The sequence below is a fragment of the Lynx canadensis genome, chromosome B2, assembly GCF_007474595.2.
Source record: "Lynx canadensis isolate LIC74 chromosome B2, mLynCan4.pri.v2, whole genome shotgun sequence".
Taxonomy (NCBI): Eukaryota; Metazoa; Chordata; class Mammalia; order Carnivora; family Felidae; genus Lynx; species Lynx canadensis.
This window is the reverse complement of record NC_044307.1, coordinates 12,655,977-12,681,570: the sequence shown is the minus strand read 5'-3', so window position 1 is coordinate 12,681,570 and position 25,594 is coordinate 12,655,977. Positions and strand designations below refer to the sequence as shown.

Sequence of the window (25,594 nt, the reverse complement as noted above, 5' to 3'; positions counted from 1 at the left end):
CTGTCTCTCTCTCTCTCTCTCTGTCGAAAATAAATAAACATTAAAAAAAAAAAAAATAAATCAGTTGGAGCCCCAGAGCTTTCTATCCTGTGCTCCAGTGGGCTATGAGTTTTAGCTCACAGCTGGCCCTGCCGACAGCTGAGGCAAGCTGCCCGCTGTGGAGCCCAGGGAGCCCGTGTTCCAGCCCTCAGGGTTGCAGACAAGGGGACAGGGGCAGTGCAGGAGGAGGGAGGCTGCCAATACAAGGGAAGGGGCAGTGTCACGAGTACAGAGCCCCAGGGTTGCTATGGGGATGAGGCTGGTGGGGGGAGAGACTGGCGCAGAGTTCCCACGGCCCTGTGGGCACCCACCACAAGCAAGTGCCCCTTTAGCATCTGCCGGTTGGCTCTGGGATGTGTTTTTATTGTTCTTGTTGGTTTCCCCAGCAATGAACGGGGGACGTTGGCAAGGTAGATGGTTATTTCTAAGGCCTTCTTTGCTTGCACTGACCCTTGAAATCTGCCATTCGTTTGGAAACCTCCAGGACTCTTAACACCCTTGGTTTGGGGAAGTGTAATTTCTCTCATGGCTTTTGGGTGCATTACCATTTGTCCAAGGTTTTGGAACTGAAGAGTCTGTAATATGGATGCTGAGTGTCATGATCGTTCCAATGCGGTGAACAGAAGAGGTACTCAGAAACGGTCTTGGTAGGGGTGCCTGGGTGGCTCGGTTGGTTAAGTGTCTGACTCTTGACTTCAGCTCAGGTCACGACACTTTACGAGAGAGAGCCCCATGTTGGGTTGTGCACTCATAGCACAGAGCCTGTTTGGAATTCTCTCTCCCTCTCTCTCTGCCCCTCCCCTGCTTGTGCTCTCTCTCTCTCAAAACAAAGATTAAAAAAGAAAAGAAGAAGAAATGGTCTTGGTAGGGGCGCCTGGGTGGCTCAGTCGGTTAAGTGTCTGACTCTTGATTTCAGCTCAGGTCATGATCTCACCCTTCGCGAGATCGAGCCCCATGTCAGGCTTTGTGCTCACAGCACAGAGCCTGCTTGGGATTCTCTCTCCCGCTCTCTCTCTCTCTCTCTGCCCCTCCCCTGCTTGCACTCTCCCTCTCTCAAAATAAATAAATAAAGATTAGAAAAAAAAAAAAAGAAAAGAAATGGTCTTGGTAGCAGCTGGCAGTTCAGGATGTGTGCATTCGGAGCAAGGGCTTATCTGTTGCTCCCTGTTTCCTGTGCGTTCCGGATTTATGTGCACACCCCTTTTCCTTGCCTTTCAGCTAAGGCACTCCCTGCCACTTGTAAGGAGGGAAAAAGCAGGGATTTTTAGAACACTTTGGCAGAGGAGGGTCCTGTAGAAGTGCTGGCTGTTAGAACGGTGTGGTAAGTCCTAGAACCATTTATTTGCCTGGTGGCTTCCAGAGAGGGAAGAGAACGATGCCTACCGGGTGCTGTAGAAAAAGGCACTGAGTGTGGATGAGACCCTGCTCTTGGAATCGTATCAAATCTTGGAGCATGGTTACGAGCACCTGCTCTTACTGACGTGAAACTCCATTTCAGAGAGCTTAGGGAACTTTCTGAGGATCTCACAGCCAGTGCGAGGTGAGCCCGGGGTCCAGAGCCAAGCGGCCTGCCTCCGGGACCTGAGATCTTCCGGTTGTACCACACTGCCCGCCGGAAACCAAGCCCGCTGAAAAATGCTTTTGTGCTGGTGCCTCTTTCTGACTTTGTCCGGAGGAGGTAGGTCTGTGACACCTGACCCGTTCAGAGTAGACTGGAGACCTAGCTGCACGCCCTGGGGCAATGCCACGTTAGCCACCGTTGACCGGTGCCCAGGGAGCCGTGGGCACAGCCTCCTGGTTTCTGTGCATGGCCAGTGGCCCAGTTACCTGTCTGCATTCTTGCGGTGGCACTCACGGTCACCTCCTGAGCTGTCCCTCTTCCCGAAGAGGCGGACGCTCTTTAGAATTCCCTGCGGGTTGTCAGCCGTGGGCAGCCTTACTCGTTGAAGTACGAGAAGTGGTCATGGCTGACGGACCATAACCTCTCAGGCCGAGTTGCCTGGATGTCCTGTTTTTGCCGTCTTTCCGGAACTGTGGCGGAAGCCCACGCAGGGCCTCGGATCCAGGTGATGCCTGAGAGCCCCATAGCAAACTCGGTTTAATGTGCCGTGAAAGATGGTTATTGCCTTGATAGCGTCTCCTATTCCTGCTTCCACGGGTAGGTGTAGAGACACGTGCGAGTGCTTGGGAGAAGGTACTGGTATCAGCATTCCATCACCTTCTATGGGAAGCTGGCAGGCCGTGGCTCTATGGGCCAAACCTGGCCTACGGCTCTTTGCAGGCCCCTGCCTTATCTCCTCCTAGAGAAAGGACTTTTCTTGGCAGAGGGCCTCAGAAGAGCCAGTCAAAACTGGGTAGAGAAGTTATTGTTTCATTTATTTCAAAAATTTTTTTAACGTTTATTTTTGAGAGAGCGAGCACGAGAGTGGGGAGGGGCAGAGAGAGAGGGAGACCCAGAACCAGAAGCAGGTTCCAGGCTCCGAGCTGTCAGCACAGAGCCCGATGCGGGGCTCGAACTCACGAACCGTGAGATCGTGACCTGAGCCGAAGTCGGACGCTTAACCGACGGAGCCACCCAGGCGCCCCGAGAAGTTATTTTCTAGTAGGTACACACCTTCAGTTTGGGATGATGAAAAGTTGTAGGAACAGATGGTGGTGATGTCTGCATAGCAGTGTGAATGTATTCAGTGCCACTGAATTGTCTGCTTAAAAATAGCTAAAAATAGCTAAAAACAGTATTTTAGGTTACGTACATTTGACCACATTGAAGTCTTAAAAAGTAACAATATACAGAAACCATTCTTTTTTTTTTTAATGTTATTTATTTTTGAGAGAGAGGGAGAAAGAGAGCGTGCATAGGGGAGGGGGAGAAAGAGAGAGTCCCAAACAGGCTTCGGGCTGTCAGTGCAGAGCCTGACACAGGGCTCGATTTCATGACTGTTGAGATCATGACCTGAGCGCAAGTTAAGAGTCGGACACTCAACCGACTGAGCCATCCAGGCACCCCAATACGGAAACCATTCTTATTTTATTTTATTTTATTTTATTTTATTTTATTTTATTTTAATTTATTTTATTTTATTTTATTTTATTTTATTTTATTTTATTTTATTTTATTTTAATTTATTTTATTTTATTTTAATTTATTTTATTTTATTTTAATTTATTTTATTTAATTTTATTTTAATTTATTTTATTTAATTTTAATTTATTTTATTTTAATTTATTTTATTTTATTTTAATGTATTTTATTTTAATGTATTTTATTTTTTTTATTTATTTATTTATTTATTTATTTATTTATTTATTTTAAGAAACCATTCTTAGGTGGAGGGACCAACATTTTACTGAGCACCAACTGAGAGCTGGGCTCTGTCTAGGAATTGAATAGAACTTTCTTTGTAAACCTTATCGCGACAGCACCAAGTGGGTGTGGTTAGTCCCGCTTCATAGCAGGATAAAGGGAGACTCAGAGTTACTTCTTAGTTACTTGGTAAGTGTGGGGCCCTAGTCTACCCCAGGTCTTTCTGAACTCATGCTGCCTTAGATCTCTGGGTCTGCAGGGAAGCTGGAAACATTAGGACAAAACAGTCTTGGTTTGGGTTTTTGCCCGAGGACCTCTCTAATCTTGTTGCTTTTCGCAGACTTTTCTCTGGGCCCCCATGCTTCATCCTTGACCCGGAGGGGCGGTGGTTGCTGGCAGAGCAGGGGTGGGGTCCTGGACGTGCTCAGCCTCCCCTAGGAGAGAGGTGCCTGGCGGCAATGGCCTGCCTGGTTTGGTGCCCCCTCCCCCAACCCCCCCGCCCCGGGAAGGTTCGGAACCTGTGCTTTGTCTCGAGTGCCAGGAGATGAGCATGTGCTGTGGATGCAGCCATGTCCAGGCACGCTCTCTGTGCCACATAGGCGGTGGGCTGGACCCTCGCTAATCACCCTGGCCCGTGCCACACCCCTGCATCATCCCCACATCACCCCTGAGTCACCCCCATGCACAGCTTCCTGGGCGGGGACTGTGGCCATTCCTGGGCTAGAGGGTGTCTCGTTGCCATTTTCATTTCTGATTTTGTCTTTCTCCTTTTCCCCTTAGTTTGGCCTTTCTTGGTTTCCAATTTGATGGGCCAGGTTTTGGCACCTGCAAGTGGAAACTCACCTGTCCTCCTTCTTTTTTTTTTAAGTTTATTTTTTTTCAGTATGTTTTTTATGGTTATTTATTTGTTTTGAGAGGGTGAGCGTGAGCAGAGGAGGGGCAGAGAGAGAGAGAGAAAGAGAGAGAGAATCCCAAGGAGGCTCCATGCTGTTTGCGCAGAGCCCAATGTGGGGCTTGAACCCACAAACCATGAGATCATGACCTGAGCCAAAACCAAGAGTCGGATGCTTAACTGACTGAGCCACCCAGGGGCCCCTTGTTGATTTTAACAAAATTGAGATCTTACTATTTCCTTCTCTTCCCCCTAACGTTATACTGAAATCGGTTAAGCATTTTCCAATGCCATCTAAGCAACCTTAAAAACATCACGTAGGTGGGAAAACACCAGGTCGTTGAACTATTCCCATTTTGGGTAGTAGATTTGCAGTTTTGTACTGTTACAAATAAATAATATACATCCTTGTCGTTAAATCTTTGACGTCAGCTATGATTACTCCCTTGGGAGAGAATTTTGGGAGTACACTTACTAGATCAGAGGATGTATGTAGTTTTGCATTTGTTCCATATGGACAATTGCTTTCCGGGAAAACTGGTACTAAAGTAGACATTGTACCAGCAGAGAAAGATGGTATCTGTTTCCTCCTTAGTATTTAATGTTTATAGTCGTTGATATTTTAAGTGAAAGGTAGTACCTCGCTGGCATCTGAATCTAAATTGGATTCTTCGTGAGAGTGAGCACTTTCCCTGTGTTTATTGGCCACTTGAATGTATTTATTTATTTATTTATTTATTTATTTATTTAATAAATAATGTTCTTTGGCAGTTCTTCTGTGAGCTGTTAGCATTTTTTTTTTTTTGAAGATTTGGGAGAGCTTTTATAATGTTAGTTCACCCTTTGTCATGCATAAGGGATTATTTTTCTCTGCTCTGTTATTTGCCTCTTAGTTTTCTCGATTGTATGAAATGTGTGTGTTTGTAGGTACACATGTATCTTTCACTTTTATGCCTGTTACAGGTATTCAAGGCGTTCTAAATCTGGGAGGATTCCACTTATGATTTAACTCTTAAATCCATCTGAAGCTGGTTTTGGGGGCAAGCGTGAACATTAATCTATATCTTGTTTTCAGAAGATCCCTTTCCCCAGTTCTGTCTGTGGAGACCTGGTTCTGTCCCTCAGTGACGTGCGATGCCCTCCCCCCGCCACCTTATTGTACCTGGTATTCTCAATGCTCTGGTCCTGTTTCTGGAGCATCCGGTGTTTTCCATTGTCAGGTGTTGTTGGATTAGAGCAGCTTTGAGCCTTCCTCATTAACCTTTCCAAGATATTTTATACAGAGTTAAAAGTCACTCTGTCTAGGTTAAAAAAAGAAAACCTGCTCCCCCCCCCCCCCAACTGCCGGGAATGAATTCACTGAAAAGACACTGGGGCTTCAAAGCAAAAAAAAAAAAAAAAAAAAGAGAGTAACATGAGTGGGGATGCATTTCCCAAAATAAGACTTTGTACAGTTGTGAAAATTCAGTCAGGCATCTTGCCAAGTATCCTGTGTACCAGCTGAAGAATCCGCAGGGCAGTGAGTCGTAATGAAAAGGGCTATTTTCGTGCTCCCAGGCTCCTGCGGTGAAAGAACTTGTACAATGTCCAAACCAGATGCATCTTTCTGGTTTTTAGCTTCCGCCGCGTCCTGGTGTGCATGTTTATTCTGGGGGCCGCGGCCTCATGTGAAGTCGGAGCATGTTCCAGGCCCATGGTCACTAAAGTCTCATCTGCCCTTTCATATCCGGGTGGGAAGCACCGGCCTTGGGGCGGACCCCCAGGCGTTTTCCCATCCGTGAGCCGGTGAGACGATCGCGGGGTTTCCTAAGCCTGAGCCCCTAGAGTTCCTTAAAGGTCCTTCAGGGGTTTTTATAGTCTCCAAAACATGTTATTCCCAACAGCAAATATTATGATCATCTGAAAGAGCCTTTCCTTGCTTATTTTATGCATTTGGGTTCTCCGTGAGATTTTGTTTTGTCCACCCTGGGCACGTTCAGAAGCTCTGACCTGGATCATCTCGGGTCTTCTGTGGTTCTAACGTGACAGCTTGCGTACCTTCTCCTGCTGTTAGCAAACCCAAATGTGGTATGAGGTGTTGAGAGTCTGTGTTCCTAGTCATCAGAGAAGGGAACCAGGGAAACATCCCTTCCCGCCGACTTGAGATTTCATCCAGAATCAGGAATTGAGTCCGTTGTTTCCCCTCCCCCCCTCTTTTGGGCCCCAGGCGGCGTTGTGGCTTCGGGGCATGCGCCACTGTGTGTCCAGGTACGGGCTTCTTCATTCGCGCATCTTTGTATCGCCAGGAGTAGCTTCTGACTGCGGGCTGTGTGCTTTTCTGTCTCAGGCCGGGAACGTGGTGACAGGGGAGATGGTGGAAGAGCTTATTCTTTCTGGAGCAGACATAATCAAAGTGGGCGTCGGACCAGGTAAGGCCTGCTGGGAAGGCCAGCAGAGGTTGTGTGCAGGGCACTGGGATGGGGGGCTTGGGGACGCTGGAGATGGCCAGAAGGGAGCCCGTGGGTGACCCCGCCACAAGGGTGAAGCACATTGCTTCTGGAAGTATCCCACCACTTTTGGAAGTTGAGCTTCCAGAAGGTCTTGTAGGAAATGTCACTGGGCTGCCACCGGGGAACGTCCCGAAGGAGCCGGGATGTGGGTTGAACGCGAGGTCCTGGTTTCAGAGCGTTAACGCAGAAGAAGAGGATGCAGATTTCGTTAATGGTCCTATATTCCTTGAGGAGGAAGGTGAGGGGGCGAAGAATCGTGGGGACGGTTAATGGACACGAACGCCTCCAGTTTATATGAAGGTCTGAGGGACCCCAGACATTGCACACAGTAGGCATGCAGCTCTGAGGCCGCATTTGAACTTGACCCATGGCGCGGTCAGTTACTACTCCCGGCTCCTCACCTGATACATAATGCATTTTGGATTTTGCCCATATTCTCTTAGGCATTTTCTCCTAGAACCACCCATTGGCATCTTGAGTGGAGGAACAAGGCAGAGCCTTTCTGTCCTTCTATTGGGTGGCGCCATTTTCTCTTGGGGCCAGTTGGTGTTCACCTTCCCCGTTGGCTATGCGTGAACACGAACTTTCATGTTTTCATATTCTTCCTTGCACATCCATTCCTAAACAAACACTAACATTGGAGAGAAGGAAAGAACATATACATTTTCAGCTGGGAATAAAAAATAGCAAAGATTTTTTTTTTAAATATCACCCATTCAAACAAACACTACCCAAAAAGGAAACAAACCATAAAGCAATGCGAGAAGAGTGTGGGAACTCACAGAAGACATCGTTGGGTTGTGACTTGGCACAGTTACAGCCTTGCGGGAACGGGATGTGTATGACGAGTCTTGTAGGCTCATCAAAGTACTTGAGTGTTTAACGTACAGGGAAATGGTCAACATTGGGCTTTTGATGGTGCCACACAAGCCAATTGATAATGTCTTCTGAGCAAGAGGAAAGCACCTTTGGTCTTTACTGAGTGTTGGTCATTGAAAAGTCAAAGAGAGGATAAGACCCAGTTCTTACTTATAAGGAGCTCCCCGCTTAGGATGTCATAGACTGGGCTACTAATAGAATTGGTTCCCAGTAGCCCAGGGCACTCACCAGTCACCTGCTTAATCAGAAATACGTATTCCCGGATGTGTGCTAGCCGCCATTGTGCTGGGCAGGTGCTGTCCAGGATATGAAGGTGTGTGAGAAGTCCACTCGGCTCTCAAAGAGCCTTTTTTGATGTAATCTTGAGTGTTCAGCTGCACTTGTTTCCTTCATGCACATCCTCTGTGTATACATGCTGTTTCCCCAGAAGATTTATTGTCTTTCCGTTATCCCTGTGTGGGCCGCCCTCCCCGCCCTCCCAGCCCTGGCAGGGCTGTCTATAAAAGCAGAAAGGACTCTCTGAACAGAGTAGGGAGCTTTTCCAGAATGGCTTCTTTAAATTCGTTGCAGATGATTGTTCAATTTCGTGAATTCTTTAGCGTAAAAACACTGGGTTTTCTCTAAGTGAATGACAGCATTAACGATGAGCACCCTGGCCCTGTACCTGGGAGGAGAAACATGTATCCAGCTTCTCCTTTTGACCTGAGCATTAATCAAGACCATTCCCATGCCTTGTTTGATGGCCATTTCCAAGAAAGGTGATCGGCCTACCCTCTGTAGGTCTCTCACATGGGCAGAGCTCTGGGCCCCTGCAGCACGTCCCTGCCTTCCCGCAAGGATCTAGCAGTGGAGTGGGAGAGAAGGCGAGAAGCCAGTTATGAAGCAGAAATTATGAAATGAATTCTGCCTTGCACAATGCAGGACTGGTAGCTGGGGCAGCGTGTGCCTGGTGGGGAGAAGAGCTCACTGGCTTCGGGATTGCGGCAGCACCTGTCGTAAGGAGAGACGTCAAGAGATGTATTCTGCCCTGCGGCTGGATGGGTGCAGGAGGAAAGGGGGATCCCCCCCGCGCCTCTGGTTTTCTTGCTGAATCCAGTCCTGGAAGTATAAACACAGTTCTCTGTCTGATCCTGTCCTTGAGGATGCCGGGAGAGATTTGGGGGGGGGGGGGCGGTGCATGAAGGCACTGTTGGTGGTGGAGAGTCAAGACAGGAGGAAGGCGTTCTAGGCACCTTGTCCCCAAGCGTGATGGCAGCGGAGTTCAAGCCCCGTCCACTGAGCTGTGAAGCATGCGGGTGACTCATCTATCTGAAGTTCACGCATTCTTTCGGCGACTATTTATAGCCCCCTTGCTATGTACAAGGCTCTGTTCTCAGCGCTGGATCTACAACAATGAATATCCCTGGAGCTTACCATCCAGCAGAGAAAACGGATCCCCTGCATTCTTACACAAATAATTATTTAAATGCTTCTTTTGAAGCGAGTGCTGTGTCAGAACAACAACTCCCCTGAGGTGGTGACATTTCAGATGAAGCCTGAAAGATGAGAAGGGCTGGCAGGACCGGGGGCTTGGTTCACAGGGAGTGCTGGACAGAGAGAACATCGCGTACAGAGGATCCCCGAGGCGGGGAGAAACTCATTCTGCCGGAGGAGCTGGAAGGCCGGCGTGGCCGGCGTGTGGGGAGCAGGAGGGACGGAGAGGTGGCAGGGGAGGGCGGCAGGTGGACATTCGGGAGTTCAGTCCGGCTGATCTTGGGGTGTAGGGGGTGCTAAGTTGTTGGGAGGGAGGGACGGGACTTGAGCAGGGGTACGTGTGCTTGAGATGGTGGTGCTCTTGGCATGACTCGGCCTGGACATAGCTGGATAATACCCGGCTGACCCGTCAGCCAGGACTGGGGTTGACGGTGGGAAAGGCAGAGGGCAGAGGTCAAAGGGGGCAGAGGGCTTCAGGAGGCTTCCTGACACGGAAGCAGACCCCACAGCCCAGGCTGGACGGGGGCTCTGGAGAGGGTGGGCCATCGCGAAGCCCAAGAGGCCGGGGCCGGTCGACAGACCTGGGTGGGAGAGGGTGCAGGAATGGGGTGGGTGCGGCTCCCTCTTCTCCAGGGCTGCCTGCTAGCCCCGCGGGCCCCGTGGCATCCCCATTGCAACCTCAGGCTGCCGATTTCGTAGGCGAGGCTGTGAGGCTCGGAGAAGTTAGAGATTGACCAACAGTGCAGGTAGAGAGGCCATGGGAGGAGACCGAGGGGTCCCTGGAAGTATACTGTGGCTGTGAGGGGAAGTGAGGGACGTGGGAAGGGACGGAGCGTACACAGGGACGGTCTGTGGCCATGCGGTGGGGGCTGATGGCACAGGTGAGTGACAGCGACAGGGTGTGGGGAGAGGGCTTCCCGGGCAGCCGCAGTTGACGGCGGTGAGGACCGGAAGGGACGAGGCCAGATGGTGTGGTTCTAACCACCCGCCCCGCCTCCACGGAAAGAAAGTTCACCCCTACCCCCTCCCTGCCGGCACTGCCGGTGTTGGAGGCTCGTTCTTAACTGTCTCTCTTTGGGCCCCGCTTCTCCCACCATCCAGGCTCTGTGTGTACCACCCGCACCAAGACCGGGGTGGGCTACCCCCAACTGAGTGCCGTGATCGAGTGTGCGGACTCCGCCCACGGCCTGAAGGGGCACATCATCTCCGTAAGTGCCCGGCGGGGCAGGGGGGGTGGATGTGGGAACACCTCGGGGCTTTGGGGAGGCCCCTGCTCCTTGGCCCTTCATCCACTTGGCATCCCGTGGGCTTGGCAGTGAGCCGGGCACCTTGGTCACAGCGGTGACATCTGGCGGAGACCCAGGCCCTGCTCCCCAGGCACATTAGTCACTAACACCTCAAGGCCGTAGGCAGCAGGATGGGGGCTACGCGGGGAGCTTTGAGAGAACGAGGGGGCCGCAAATTAGTTGGCTACAAAGCACCCCAACCTGGGTGGACCAAACGAGAGAAAAACTCCCCGTCTCCCCGTTGGGGAGGCCAGAGGTCTGAGATCGGGGTATCCGCAGGGTCACGAGGGCCATGGGGGAACCTCTGTTCCCGGCCTCTGGAGCTTCTAGTGGTTTCTCGGCTGGTGGCACCATAGCCTCGTGTTCCTGTGGCGTGTGCCCCGTGTGCGTGCGTGCGTCCACGTTTCCCCTTTGTGGGAGGACTCCAGTCGTGTCGGATTAGGGACGCACCCTCCTCCAGGACGACTTCATGTTAGCTAGTCCCACCTGCAGTGCTGTGAAATGCTGCCAGTGACAGGTCACCGGAGTGAGGGCCGATGCAGTGGCTTGGTGGGGGCAGAAGTTACATTTCCGTGGGCTCAGAAAAGACGGGAAGGGGTGAGGGGAGGCAGGGAGCGTGATCTAGCAGCTCTTCCAGGAAGCTCCCGGAAGGACTGCGGCGTGGTGCTCAGCCTCTAAACATCAAGGATGGAGTGAGTGAATGAATGCCGAGTTAAAATCTGTCCTTACCTCAGCCGTGGTTCTACACTACCTTTACTGCTGTGGTGACTGCCATGCAGACAGTCACAGAGACGGTCCCCTGCTCTTCCCTTCCAGATAAGATGCTCGAGGGGCGCCTGGGTGGCTCAGTCGGTTAAGCGTCCGACATGGGCTCGGGTCATGATCTCGCAGTTTGTGAGTTCGAGCCCCGAGTCGGGCTCTGTGCTGACACTTGCTCAGAGCCTGGAGGCTGCTCCAGATTCTGTCTCTCCCTTTCTCTCTGCCCCTTCCCCACTCTGGCCCTCAAAAATAAATAGACATTAAAAAAAATTAAAAAAAAAAAAAAAGATGCTCGGAACAGGACAACATGTGGGATATAATCTGAAAGACAACCACAGTTTCCACTTATGTGGATGTTTTTATAAATACGTGTATATACACACACACGTATAAATTTGTACGTACGTATAAAATAAATATAAACGTATAAAATATATTACATACTTACATAAAAATATACGTAATATGTAATTACCATATAATTAAATATATAATCAAGAATATATAATGTAAATATAAAAATACACGTTCCCTTAGTATACATTCATTACATTATATACAGTTAGGTACATATTCCACTTACGTGCATGTTTTATATACGTAACATGTTTATTTTGCATTTACGTTCATAAAAATCACATATGTGTAATTTTCTTTACAAATTCTGAATTAGTGGCATGATTTTAGTGGTCCCGTAACACTGTTGACTCTTTTCACTGTTTGGTTGCTCAGCTGGGCTCCCACGTTAAATAATTGATAGGTGATTTAAAAACAACACACAAATGCATCAAACAAATTACATATCCCTGCAGAATGATGTCGTGTTGATTTCAGCTCAGCACTTCGGCATGTTGATGTTTGATTTCTGGACTTGCTTTGGGGACATAATAACACTCTTTAAAAACCCCTACGTGCATACTCCCTCGTGTCGAGCCTCACCGTGGCGATTGGGTTGCTGTCGCCGTTGCTTCCCCGGAGCTGGGGTCCTGTCCTTACCTTGCAGTCCAGTGCAGTGTCCTCCTCCTAATTCTTCGTGCGAGTTTTTTGTCCATCCGTCCATCCAATCAGCAAGTTTTTATGGAACATCTACTATGTGGAACAAATGACAGGTTTATTGGTTGCTGACAGTTGTAAGGACCTCCATTCATTACCCGTTCCCTGAGCGCTTGTCCCGGGGCCCAGATGAACGCCCGTTCACTGTGACGTAAAGCCCTTTGCTGAATGCGGTGATCCAGCTCCCTGAGATCCTCAAACTGCGTCAGTCTCCAGTATGACGTAGGGCAGTGGTCCTTAGGTCCCCACTTTGGCCTTGTTTTGGGCTGGCTACGTGAGAGTCACCGCAGCAGCTTTCTTAAAAAGATATCCCTGGACCCCATCTTAGCAAATTTGACTCTTCAGAAGTTGGCCACAAAAGCACCATGTGTAATTTAGTCATGAATCTCTGTTACATGATAATTTTCACCGTTAAGAGTCTTCATCAAAATACGGACCCCGGGGGCACCTGGGTGGTCCAGTTAGTTGAGCATCCAACTTCGGCTCAGGTCATGATCTCACGGGTCATGAGTTCGAGCCCCACATCAGGCTCTGTGCTGACAGCTCAGAGCCTGGAGCCTGCTTCAGATTCTGTGTCTCCCTCTCTCTCTGCCCTCCCCCACTCGCACTCTGACTCTGTCTCTTTCTCTCTCTCTCAGAGATAAATAAACTTTTATGGACCCCGTATCATATATATTTCTTGAATGGCCACCATTTCCAAGGTCAGTGAATGTCCAATGAATGGTTCCGCTATGAACGTGTTCTGAGTTCCCCATACTTGTGTCCTTCTGGAAACTTCACACCTGCTTAGTTGATGGCTCATTTTTGCTCTGTTTGCACACCAGCCACTGAAAATCAGTTTGGGATCTCTTTATACAGCACCACCTCATTGACAGTTCACCTTAGCGGTTTTCTCAGTGTAGTGCCCAGACAAGCAGCATCAGTATCAACTGAGAACTTGTTAGAAATTCTCGGACCTGGCTCAGACCTACAGCATCGGCAGCTCTGAAGGTGAGGCCCAGGTGTCCGTTTTAAGAAGCCCTCCAGGAAACTGTGATGCGCTCTCAACTTTGAGAACCACTGGTTTCTGTAGTGGAGGCTCAGCTACCCTGCTTGGGTCAGGTTTTATCGGCCGGTCCCCAGGGAACAGCTTCTCTGACTTTTGTCAGTTAGTGATAGTGACAGCCCAGGCTTGTGGTCCTGGTGCTTCGAGGCTCTCAGTAACGGTGGGAGATTTCTCAGATGGGGTCAGAAGTTCCGTTTGTGGCCAGAAAACCAGGTGAAGTTCACAGACTCACGTGGGATCGGTACCCTTGACCTGAGCTCATTCCTCCTGGCTAGCTGAGTGTCTTGGGGTTCGGCAGCCATTTCTTCCACTGTCCCTTTGATAGGGTTTCACAAGTAGGTTTCTCTCGCTTGCCAGCCATCCCTAAACCCCCTGGAAACCCATCAGATATTTTGGATCTGCTACTCTGTCCGGTTTCCTTCCAGCTGTCTCATTTTACACTTTAGTTGCTGAATTTGCACATCCATGCTGTTGAAATTCAGAAAAGGAAGCCACAGCATGGGGCTCTTAGCAGGCGCTTACACTCAAGAGGCTGGACTTGAATTAGGTTTCTATTTATTATGGCCCACATGGGGTTCTAAGAGGCAGAGAGCATAAATTCAGGACACCCCCTGCGTAGGTGAAGATTAAAGTGTGACTGAGTTTTGTCTTGCCACCATCAGCTAGGGACATCGCACAAAAGAGGATTTTAATGGTGGAAACAGACCTAGAGGAAGGAATGGCTATTATTTATTGAGCATCTATTACCTTCCTGGCACAAATCACTTATAATTTCTAATCTTTGGAACAGCCTGGAGAACTAGCTGTTATTGTCACTTGACAGGTGTATTAGTCAGAGTTCTCTAGAGAACCAGAACCAATAGGGTGTGCGTGTGTGCGTGTGTGTGTGTGTGTGTGTGTGGCAAGAGAGGAGGGGAAGGGAGTATTCATTATAAGGAACTGGTTCATGTGATTAGGGGGGAGTGAGAAGCCCCAAGATCTACAGGGTGAGTTGCTAAGCCAGGCATCTAGGAAAGCTGATGGTCTAGTGATAGTCTGAGTGGGAGTCTGAAGGCCTGAGAACCAGGAAGAGCTGACGGTTTCATTTCAGTTGGGAGTTAAAAGGTAGGAAAAAGCCCCTGTCCCAGTTCAGAGGCAGTCACTCAGGAAAAATCCACTTGAGGAGGGTCGGCCCTTTTGTTCCATTCAAATCTTCAACTGATGAGATGGGGCCCACCCACTTCCTTTTCTCCATCTACCAATTGAAATGTTAATCTCATTAAAAAAAAAAAAACAAAAAAAACCCTCCTAGGGCCCCTGGGTGGTTCCATCAGTTAAGTGTCTGTCTTTGGCTCAGGTCATGATTTCACAGTTTGTGAGTTCGAGCCCCACATTGGGCTGTCTGCTGTCAGCACAGAGCCTGCTTCCAATCCTCTGTCCCCCTCTCTCGCCCACCCCCACCCCACACACTCTTGGATGCTCTCTCTTTCGAAAATAAACGCACACAAAACAACTCTTCCAGAAACACCCAGACTTTTCTAGGCACTCCGTGGCCCAGTCTAGCTGATACATAAAGTTAGCCATCAGAACCAGGGGAGGAACTAAAGCCTCGGGATCTTAAGTGACTTGTTCAACATCACTGCCGGCAATGGCAGAGCCAGCACTCAACAGAGGTCTGTTATCTCCAGTACTCCATCCAGTCTTCCCTTGACTATCCCCCGCCCCCTGCCCCACTCAGCTTGGAAAATGAAGGAGGCTCAAGGAGAGTGGAAAAGAAAGACTTGCTGAAGTCACAGACGATGCAGGGTGGGGACAGGACCCCGTCGGTTTTCCATCCCAGTGCGCGGGGAGACATCACCTTCCTCTGTTCTTCCAGCTAGTCCTTCCCCACACAGCCCCCACGCATGCCTTCCAGTGGGGAGAGGACAGTCCCCAGAGCACTAAGGTTAGAAGGGGAGCTTCGAACAACCACTGAGTTCGCTTTCCCCCCGATAACCCAGCAAACCTGGACTGGTGCTTCACAGGACCTAGAAAGAAGTCCTGGGATTAAGTTGACTGGGATCACGGTTGTTTCTTCTAACTCAAGCTCCAGCATTTTCTTTTTCTTTTTCTTTTTTTTTTTAATGTTTATTTTTGAGAGAGAGTATGAGCGGGGTGGCAAAGCAGAGAGAGAGGGAGACAGAGGATCTAAAGCAGGCTCTGTGCTGAGCAGAGAGCCCGGTGTGGGGCTCGAACGCACAAACCGTGAGATCATGACCTGAGCCAAAATCAAGAGTTGGACGCTTAACCAGCTGAGCCAGCCAGGGGCTCCCAAAAGCTCCAGCGTTTTTTTTTTTGTTTGTTTGTTTTTAATTTTTTTTTTTAACGTTTTATTTATTTTTGAGACAGAGAGAGACAGAGCATGAACGGGGGAGGGGCAGAGAGAGAGGGAGACACAGAATCAGAAGCAGGCTCCAGGCTCTGAGCCATCAGCCCAGAGCCCGACACGGGGCTCGAACCCACGGACCGTGAGATCGTGACCTGAGCTGAAGTCGGACGCTTAACCGACTGAGCCACCCAGGCGCCCCAAAGCTCCAGCGTTTTAATGAGCACATTTTATGAAGACCGAGAGAGCATGCTTATCAAGACTCAGGAGGCCCTGCATCAGGAAAGGCCGGTAACAGTAAGGATCCAGATGGTTCAGAGTAGTCCCCAACCCTCTCCTTCTCTGTACTCGATCACTAGTGCTCACATTCGCCCACGGACCCTCTGCGGGGATGAAAAAATGGTTCAGCAAATCTCCAATACTTTTAATGGTTTAATATAGCACTTTAGGAGCAGTTAGACCATTCTTTAGAAAGACCTAAACAGAGTGGGGCACCTGGGTGGCTCAGTCGGTTAAGCATCCGACTCTTGATTTTGGGTCAGGTCGTGATCTGGTTTGTGAGTTTGAGCCCCGCATCAGACTCTGCACTGATGGAGCGGAGCCTGCTTGGGATTCTGTCTCCCTCTCTCTCTCTCTCTGCCCTCCTCTCCCTGCTCTCTCTCTCTTTCAAAATAAATAAATAAACATTTAAAAATTAAAAAGACAAAGACCTAAACAAAGAAATTTCAGGTAATTGAATTTTTTTGACGCCTGAAAAATTCCTCCCCCCCTCCAAACAGGTTTAGCCTAGAAAAAGTGAGAAAATACAGATAACATGAAGATTACTAGAAGTGCTGTCCTCTTAAGAGAACCACCACTGCTCCTGTCCTGATAAGGGTGATTCTAGACGTTTTTAGAGTGTACTCAACCGGGGCTCTAACCTTGTTCTTCCATTGGTATAGCTGTGTGACCTGGGGCAAGTCACCCAACCTTCCTGAGCCCCCCTCATGCTTCCCTCCACACACAAAGTATCAACTTTATGTTCTTGTGGTGTTCGAATAGAAAAATGAAGTTTGTAGCACCCCCCGGCCCATAGTAGGTGCTTGATTTGCATTCCCTCTGTGTCTTCCTTACTTGCTTTACCAGCCTCCACTTGAGAGAAGAGCAGGGGTTTTTTTTATTTTAATTTTTTTTAGTGTTAATTTGTTTTTGAGAGACAGCGCGAGTGGGAGAGGGGCAGAGAGAGCGGGAGACACAGAATCGGAAGCAGGCTCCAGGCTCTGAGCTGTCAGCACAGAGCCCGACGCGGGGCTCGAACTCACAGACCGCGAGATCACGACCTGAGCCGAAGTCGGACCCTCATCCGACCGAGCCACCCAGGCGCCCCCAGGGAAGAGCAGGTATTTTTAAGAAGAAAAGGTAGGCTGACGCTTCACAGATCAAGTTCCTACCGCTCATGTCATGTGATGCTTTTTCTACTAAAATGTAATGTTAACACTCTGGAACAACAAAAACAAGAGGCTCTTCGAATATTGGCACCTTGTTTCTGATAACCTCCCAGCAGCTGTGAACGTTTATAAGTGAAAGCGAATGCGTGTTTTAGATTGTAGAGAGTTGCCCCGGCTGCCCTACCTCCCGGGTACACGAAAGGGTGCTTTGAACAACTTTTGCAAGTTACCTGGAAATGATAGCAGGGAGCAGCCTCCTTTGCCCTAAAGCATTATGTGACGTTGGATTGCACTGGGTTAAATGCACAGTCTGGCTTGTTTGGGCTGCGTTGTCTCTTTACAAACGCGCCGAACAGAAGATGCCGTAAGTGTGATTTCCCCTCCGTGACACGTCATGGAGCCCTCTTTTTTTCTAAAGAATTTTTTTTTAATGTTTATTTATTTTGGAGAGGGAGAGAGAAAGAGAGGAAATGCACAAGCGGGGGAGGGGCAGAGAGAGAGGGAGACACAGAATCCGAAGCAGGCCCCAGGCTCTGAGCCATCAGCACAGAGCCCGATGCAGGGCTGGAACTCACGGACCGTGAGATCGTGACCTGAGCCGAAGTTGGACGCTTCACCGACTGAGCCCCCCCAGGCGCCCCATCACGAAGTCCTCTCAACTGTGGGCATCTTGTCTTGGCCCATCCTGGGAAGAGAAGGGCTCCTTTTCGAGGGTCCCAGTAGCCCAGGGCCTCATCACTAACCACAAAAATGCAGAAGTGTGGGGGCCCCACTCGAGACACCCTGGCAGTCCGTGGCGACTCACAAGCAAGTGAGTACAAGACTTGGGGAGTGTGTGTGTGTGTGTGTGTGTGTGTGGTGCTGTAAGTCAGATAACGTCCAGCTTCATGGGAACATGAATTTGTTTACTCTTCTGAGGTCATAAGTTTGAAACCCTGTCATGTGAAACTGGTTTTGATAACGAGATAAAGCACTTAAAAATCGGCAGGACGAGCGAAGGGCATACAGGGGGCTTGTACCTTTGATAGAGAAAGTAGACACGCTGAAGTTTGGAAGCACCGACACGAGGTACAATCCCAAGTCCTGTCACTGTCTTCGCACGGACGGCTTGGCCACGTCACTTCCACAGAGACACTACTTCTGAAATGACCGTTCGTTCCTCAGCACCCTGTGGCCCTCTGGGATCAGAGAAGCTGCTCGTGAATACAGGCATACCTTGTTTATTGCACTAAGCTTCGGTGCTCTTCTTAGATACCATGTTTGTTTATTTGTTTTGTTTTTGTTTTACAAATTGAAGGTTTATGGCAACCCGCCATTGGGCGAGTATGTTGGCACCATTTTTCCAATGGCATCTGCCTGCTTCGCGTCTCTGTGCCGCCTTTTGGTTCATTCTCCCCGAATGTCAAACTTTTTCATTATTATATTTGTGTCTGATCTGTGATCAGCGGTCCCGGCTTGCCGAGAAAGCTCAGGGGATGGTTAGCGTTTTTTAGCAATAAAGTACATTTTAATGAAGGTGTGCACCTTTTTCGGAGAATGTAAGGCTGTTGCACAGTTGGTAGACTACAGGGCAGCGTACGTGTAGCTGTTCTACGCGCTGAGAAACCAGAAAATTCACCGGACTTGCTTTGTTGGAGTATTCGCTTTACTGCAGCGGTCTGGAACTCAAAGCAGCAATGTTTCCGAGGTGTGCCTGTAACGGACTTGACTGAGGAAGCATTTGTACTCGGTAAAGATTCGTAAAGAAACAAGACAAGCTTTCCACACCTACCTTTTGATCCAACTGCAAAGAAGTAATGAAGCAGAAATGGAGTTCTAGTTCCTAGAGGGACGGGCCTAAAAAGCGGGCTTAAAAAAGGGGGGAATTCGGGGGGCGCCTGGGTGGCTCAGGCAGTTAAGCGTCCGACTTCTGCTCAGGTCATGATCTCGCGGTTTGTGAGTTTGAGCCCCACGTCGGGCTCTGTGCTGACAGCTCAGAGCCTGGAGCCTGCTTCGGATTCTGTGTCTCCCTCTCTCCCTGCCCCTCCTCTGCTCACACTGTGTGTGTGTGTGTGTGTGTGTGTGTGTGTCAAAAAAAAAATAAGAATAATAAAACATTAAAAAAAAAAGGGGGTGGGAATTGAGTCACAGAGACACCATGCTCTCCGTCGGAGGCGCTGTTCATGAAGTGGTTCATCTCCGTTCACTAGATGCCCCCCAACTCCGGGGGCGCACACATCTTCCCGCCAGTTGTGACCTAAGGTGGCCCCGGGCAGCCTGTGTTTTCTGTGTCCTTCCCAAGGCTGGCGTGACGCCTTTGCGGGCGGGTCCCGCCTCCCGGCTCTGACCTCAGGGCTCGGCTGTCACGCCAGCCCTCGGCACGGCCTGCCCCTGCTGCCCCCGGGCCTTTGCTTCTTTGCCTCTCTGTCTGTGGGGTCTGGCTGCAGCTCCCGGCCACCCTCGCCGTCCTCCTTGGACTCCTGCATCGAAGAGGGACTGTGTCTGTAGGGACGCGCCTTGGGCTCTGCGTCCTGGAAGCCGCGCACCGCGTTGCTGGTGTGTAAACATAACCCCCGTGGCTGGACCTGCCGGGCGGCCCTAGGTGACCGTCCCGCAGGCATTAGCCCCAGGCGTGTGCCCTCCGTGGGTGGCGTGGGGGAGCCAGGGTGCATGTTTGATTGTAAGTTAACTGGGCACGTTTCGTGAAGATGAGCGGGAGGTGCGTGGAGCGGCTGGAATCACGCAGGAGCTAACTCAGTGTCCTTTCCCTGGCTCTTCAAATAATCCCGCTCTTGTCCTAAATAAACCTCACCTCCCGCCAGGCAGGAGGGAAAGGTGACTGCTTGGATGAGCAATGAATTCGGAAGGCCCAGGCCCGGCGTGTTGTGTGAGGGGCTGGCGGGGGGGCGAGGTCTCAGAGCGGCTCCTGCCCCGGGCTTCCAGGGCAAGGCAGACCCCGAGGGGGAACACGGCAGGGTTTTGAGGGGGGCGACGGAAGGTGCAAACAGAAGGTGCAAACGGGAGCAAACTGAGTCAGAACACGGTAACCCGGGAGTGCTGGGTCGGGCTCTGAGGGTCGCTGTTTTTGGCTGGGGGCTTGCCCTTGGCTGGGGGGTGCGCCCGGATATCACTTCTGGATGACCGAGTCACCCCAGGGGAGGGGACATCCTGGCTGAGCACCCCGCTGACGCCCTCTCCTTGCTTTTTCCTCTTCGAAGGACGGAGGCTGCACTTGTCCAGGAGATGTCGCCAAAGCCTTTGGTAAGGGGACAGGGAGGGAGGGCAGGGAGCTCCCCCAGAGCTTTGATGGGAATCTGAATGAAGAGGCGGGGCGTGTTGGGGAAATTCTGAGCCTGTGCTGAGTTTCCTATCCCTGGATTTCGGCCCCGATTGGCCACAATCCCCGTGTGGGCTTGGTTCTGGTTGGTGGCTGAGCAGACCCAGCCGGCATCCTGGGGTATAGACGCGGGTGACATCCTTACAAGCCAGGTGTAGAAGGCTCAGGGTGCCGGGGAAGAAGCCAGTATCGGGCCCAGAGTGACCTCAGGGAGGGTCTCCAGGACTGAAGTAGGGGGAATCTTTTGGGAGGGACCAGAGCCCCCCTCGCCCCCACCCCAGCACTTTGTCCCCACAGGCCGAGGCCCCTGTTTCCCAGCAGGGGGCAGCCGGGGCCACCTGGCTTTTCCTTGGGAAAGCAATAGGCAGGCAGCGCCTCCCCGTGCTGTGCCCTCCGTTCGCCACTTACCCGTGGCCAACTGCGTCCGTCAGTCGGAGCTGGTTCATCAAGCGTGTTGGTTATGGAAGGGAACCTAGGGGGCATCTCTGTGTAATCCAGGGTGCCTACTTGATAGTTGAGGCCGAGGCCCTGAGAAGTGAGTGACGAGGTTGGGGTCCCACAGACCGCTGCAGAGCAGGGAGAGTCAGGAGCCCCCCTACACTACTGGGCTCACCCCCGTTAGCCAAAGACGTTTTTGTTACTGATTTTTGCACTCAGTGTACTTGCTGCCTGGGTGCTCCGGCTTGGGCTCCCCACACAAAGTAGGAGCTGGCACTCCTGGTCGGTAAGTGACTGGTCGTTAAGAAGATGCCCGGTAGATAACAGTTCCTGGTTTGGGGGATCCCCTCTGGTGGTCAGTGGGAGGCCTGGCTGGATGCTAGTTTTCCTCTGCCCCCTTAAGGTCACGGCAGGAGGGGCCAAGGGTCCAGCATTCAGGTTAGGGACCCCGGAGTGAAGGACCTGTAAGTCTTGCCACCAGGTAGAAGGGGCCCGTTGTGTGCGGCTTGTCTGATGCCAGGCCAGGGGGCCAGCCCTGCAGGGCCTGGTTCTCTGAGACGCTGAACAGAAGGCCCCGGCCTGCCTAATGCAGATCCCACAGTCCTCCCGTAAATGTGCCCATGACCCGATGGAAGAGGTCAGGACCACTTTTCAGGGGTTCCTATACTTGCTGCTCCTCCTTGCCCTTTATCCTAATTACTGAATCCATCTGAACCCTGATGTCGTCGTGTTCTGGATGTAAACCCTCCATAGGCCTCAGAAGTTCATAGTCAGTGGAGATACTGCACAGCCATCCGGGAACGGGATGGGGAACGGTGAGATTTCTAGTTCTTCGGCATACGCCTTTTCCTTTCTTGACAACTAGTTACTCTAGGTCGACCGTGTGCCGTGCCCTGTGATAAACACTGGAGAGGCAGCTTCGGTGCCATACGTGTGTACTATTTAGGTTTCTTTTTTTTTTTCTTTTAATTTTTTTTTAAACATTTATTTATTATTGAGAGACAGGGAGAGACAGAGCATGAGCAGGGGAGGGGCCGAGAGACGGGGAGACACAGAATCCGAAGCAGGTTCCAGGCTCTGAGCTGTCAGCACAGAGCCCGACGCGGGGCTCGAACCCACAAACCGCGAGATCATGACCTAAGCCAAAGTCAGACACTTAACTGACAGAGCCACCCAGGAGCCCCAGGTTTCTCTTCTTAATACCCCGTCTCCAGGGTAGGAGTTTCAGTCTGTTCTGAGGTCTTTCGTGATCGACACAGGCAGAGTGTGAGAGTGCTGATGGCCCAAGGTAGACCAGATGTCTGTTGGGAACACCAGAGGAGTGACTGTGGAGCAGGAGATTAGGCAACACGCTGGAGAAAATGCTGCCCCATTCTCAAGGCTGCTCTGATGACCAGACTCAGACCTCTGCTTGGAAGGTGGTCAAGTTGACCATAGTTACCGTCAAGGATTTTCTAGTGCATTAGCCCCAGATCATCAGTGGTGGGCAGCATTTCTGTCTCTGGGTGTCCAGTGCCCATCTTCACTTCTTAACTTTCTCCAAAAAAGGGAGAGGTTGAACTCTCCACTTGATTGTCGCTAGGAGCAAAGGAAGGGTGAGTTGGAGCGGCACGTAGATCCTTCTAGAGCCGATTTTCTCTGAGCGGTTTTCTCTGAGCTCTTCTCCCTTCTTCTTGTCCTCACTGTTGGGAGTTTAGGGGCCGGAGCCGATTTTGTCATGCTGGGAGGGATGTTTTCGGGCCACACTGAGTGTGCCGGAGAGGTGATTGAGAAGAACGGGCAGAAACTCAAGCTCTTCTACGGGATGAGCTCTGAAACCGCGATGAAGAAACACGCAGGAGGGGTCGCCGAATACAGGTAAGGGGAAGTGCCAGCGCCCTGCCCTCTGTGGCTGAGGCCTCACATTTACAGAAACAGGACGGAAGCAGGTCTCGAATATGAGTTCTGTTGATACCGATGGGCCGTGGGAGGGAGCTAGAGAACGTACCCTGCTTCTTTCTAAACAGTCCCAGTTTTTATCCAGCCAGCATTTGCTGTGTTGGGGGCCCTCCAAAGGACGTGCAGAGCAGAAGTCTCTTGGCACGGAGGGCGGGAAATGTGACAAGGGGGCGACCAGTCTGGGAGGCGACACTCCAGATTCCCAGGGGATGGGCAGGAATGTGTTTGCCCTGTCCTTCCGATTGGGCCTTTGCTCGGCCAGCCCTGTAACTGCCAGTCTCTCGCCTGGAATGAGTTCAGGCTGCAAGCACTGGGCTGAAGAATGGGTTTCCCGTTGCTTGTGAAACAGGTGTGGTGCACGGCGTTGCATGGAGGTCAGGCCTTTCCGGAAGGGTGCCGTGTTTCCCCTGCAGTGGGACCGTTCACAGCCTCCACGCTCTGATGGTTGACACAGGCAGCATTTTTAGCCATTTAATTGTGTCGCTCCCCGCAGAAGGCACGCTGATTCCTGCCTTTTTGTTTTACAAATCCACGATCCCAAGAGATAACCTGGCTATTTTCTGTGTCGCCTCCATTTTACGTGTCTGCATGTGTGTTTTAAGAGCCTTAGGACAGCACATAATCATTGCCTGGCCCTGTTCCATAGAAGCTGCTATTACTTCTCGTTGGCATTAGCCTGATGACAAGTCCCACTAAGCGGACAGGACAGAAGGTCTTGCATCCATGGAAACTCAAGCCCTCGCTGCTGGACACCCTCCATTTCTTACGTTCAGCCCATACTTGAAAGCTTCTCTCGAGGCTCTGGGATGCAGAGGTGTTGTGGGAGAGTGCGATCGAGCCGGAGGGAAGATCCCAGAACCCCGCTGAGATTCATGGGCGGGCAGGTGGGAGGTGTGGGGGACTCCGCCAGAGTTCCGCGCTTCTGTGGGATCCATTCTCTCCAGTCTTTTTCTCCTTTGGAAGAGGAAACTCCATCACGATGATGTTGCAGCCTAGGGAAGGCAGGGTGGGGAACAGGAATAGGGGACCACGCTTCTACCATCGTCCTGGAAACTTGGGTTAGAACAGGAGGACGCTGTCCCTTCCACGTGGTGCCCGATGGGAGAGGTGGCGTGGTTCGTGAGGGTGGGCAGGGTGAGGATTCCTGCCTCGGTGGCACCCCGGACCTCTGGCCCAGAAGCTTCACGCTTTACCAGCAACCACCCTCCCTACCCAGGGGCCTGTGCGGTGTCTGCTGGGTGCTGGTACGTTAAGCGGAGCCATTGTGGTTCGGCAACAGCCAGACGCTTCGCCTGGAGTACATTTATTGCCCTCTAGCTGTTGCATCCGTTTTGGGTTCCAAGGAAAGTAGACAGGGAAGGGCAGACCAGGTTATAGCACACACGGAAGCCGAGGAGCTGAAAGAAAAACCCATCTGTAATTTCAGCAGGGTTTAGGCAAAACGAAAATAGAAGACTCCAGCATATCAAGACTGTTCTGGAAGCCGATTAGACAAGAAAGGGAAGTGCCGAAGGAATTAGAACCTCAATCTGGAGGCAGCCTGGGCCCTGCGGGCTGCATCTGTTTTTTTCCGTCTCTCTCTGTCTCTCTGCCTCCCTCCCTCTTTCTTTCTCTTTTCTTCCCTGGCAGTTTACAGTCTTCTCACAAGAATGGTCCCCCTTTGACGTTGTATTTAATTAAGGTAGAGCTGTTTATGCCTTGCTGCTTCCTTCCCAGCCATTAACCATTTAGTCCTCATGCTGTCCCTGGGAGACAGATCAAAGTACCTTCATTTTACAGATGAGAAGACTTGGGCTTCAGCAATAAGTGACTTGCATGAGGTGCCATCACCAGGTAGCAGAGAAGCAACGATGAGAGTCTGGATGATTTCCAGCAAGCCCCAGGCAGGCCATGGAAATCTCTTGTAAAAAGTAAAATGGCAGTCATTGCAGGCGCATGGGCAGAGATGTTGGTCCCTGGTCACGGAGCGTGGTGATGTGAATCGTCTTGGGAGTGGCCAGTGACGGGCTCCGTGAGCTTGGTGCTCTGAACCAGCCCTGAGGCCAGCTTGGTCTAGTCAGTGGTTTAAGCGGGTAGATTTCATCGCACGTAAGGGTAGCCTTGGATGTGTGGATTTCAGCGCAGCAAGAGTTAATGCTGTTTTGAAATCCTAGGTAATGAATTTCTGATTGAGAGATGCTATCTTTTCTAGTTGAAGAGTCCACCGTTTGGTTGTCAGAATTTCCAGATTGCCCGAGCCTTAGATGAAGGCTAGAGTTTTGCATAGATTGGAGATTTCCTTCTTGTAATGCCCCTCCAGAAGCAAGTCTGGACTGTATGTCCATGCAGCCTAACAGGGCTTGAGTTGTCCATTTTGTGGATCTTCCTTGACTTACGGGGCTATGTCCTGATAAACCCATCTTAAGGTAAAAATATCGTAAACTGAAACCCATTTAATACACCTAGCCCATCGGACGTCGTAGCTCAGCCTAGCCCACCTTACGTGTGCTCAGAACACTCACGTTAGCATTCAGTTGGGTAGAACCTTCTAACACCGAGGCCTTTTTAATAAGGAAGTGTTGAATGTCTCGTGTCATTTGTCAAATACCCTACTCCAAAACAGTATATACAGGTCGTACGGGTGCAGGGTGGTTGGTCACTGTATTGGGACCGTTCACCCTTCACGATCCCGGGGCTGACGTAGCTGCGGCCATCAGTGGCCTGCATCACAGGTGAGGATTGTCCAAGTCCGGAATGTGACGTATGGTTTCTGCTGAGTGTGCATTGCTTTCGCACCACGGCGGAGTCAAACCGTGGTACGTGGGAGACTGTCTGCATGGATATCTCCTTCACCTCTTAGTTGTAGGCAGTTGGCGGGGAGGCTGTTCAAAAGGTAATCTGCCACGTCTGTTCTTCCCCTTGCGCATGTGGGG

The 25,594-nt window shown here is 50.8% G+C and overlaps 1 protein-coding gene across 3 annotated transcripts in view; it reads left to right on the top strand.

Annotated features, from left to right (window-relative positions):
- The window catches only part of GMPR (guanosine monophosphate reductase), a 48,414-nt gene that overhangs the window by 17,572 nt on the left and 5,248 nt on the right, over window positions 1–25,594 (top strand). For all 3 annotated transcript variants that reach the window (XM_030314802.1, XM_030314801.1, XM_030314803.1), the window contains 4 exons: window positions 6,562–6,643; window positions 10,178–10,284; window positions 20,188–20,230; window positions 22,442–22,601. In XM_030314802.1, coding sequence (XP_030170662.1) covers window positions 6,562–6,643; window positions 10,178–10,284; window positions 20,188–20,230; window positions 22,442–22,601 — 392 coding nt within the window. The remainder of the gene's footprint in view (window positions 1–6,561; window positions 6,644–10,177; window positions 10,285–20,187; window positions 20,231–22,441; window positions 22,602–25,594) is intronic.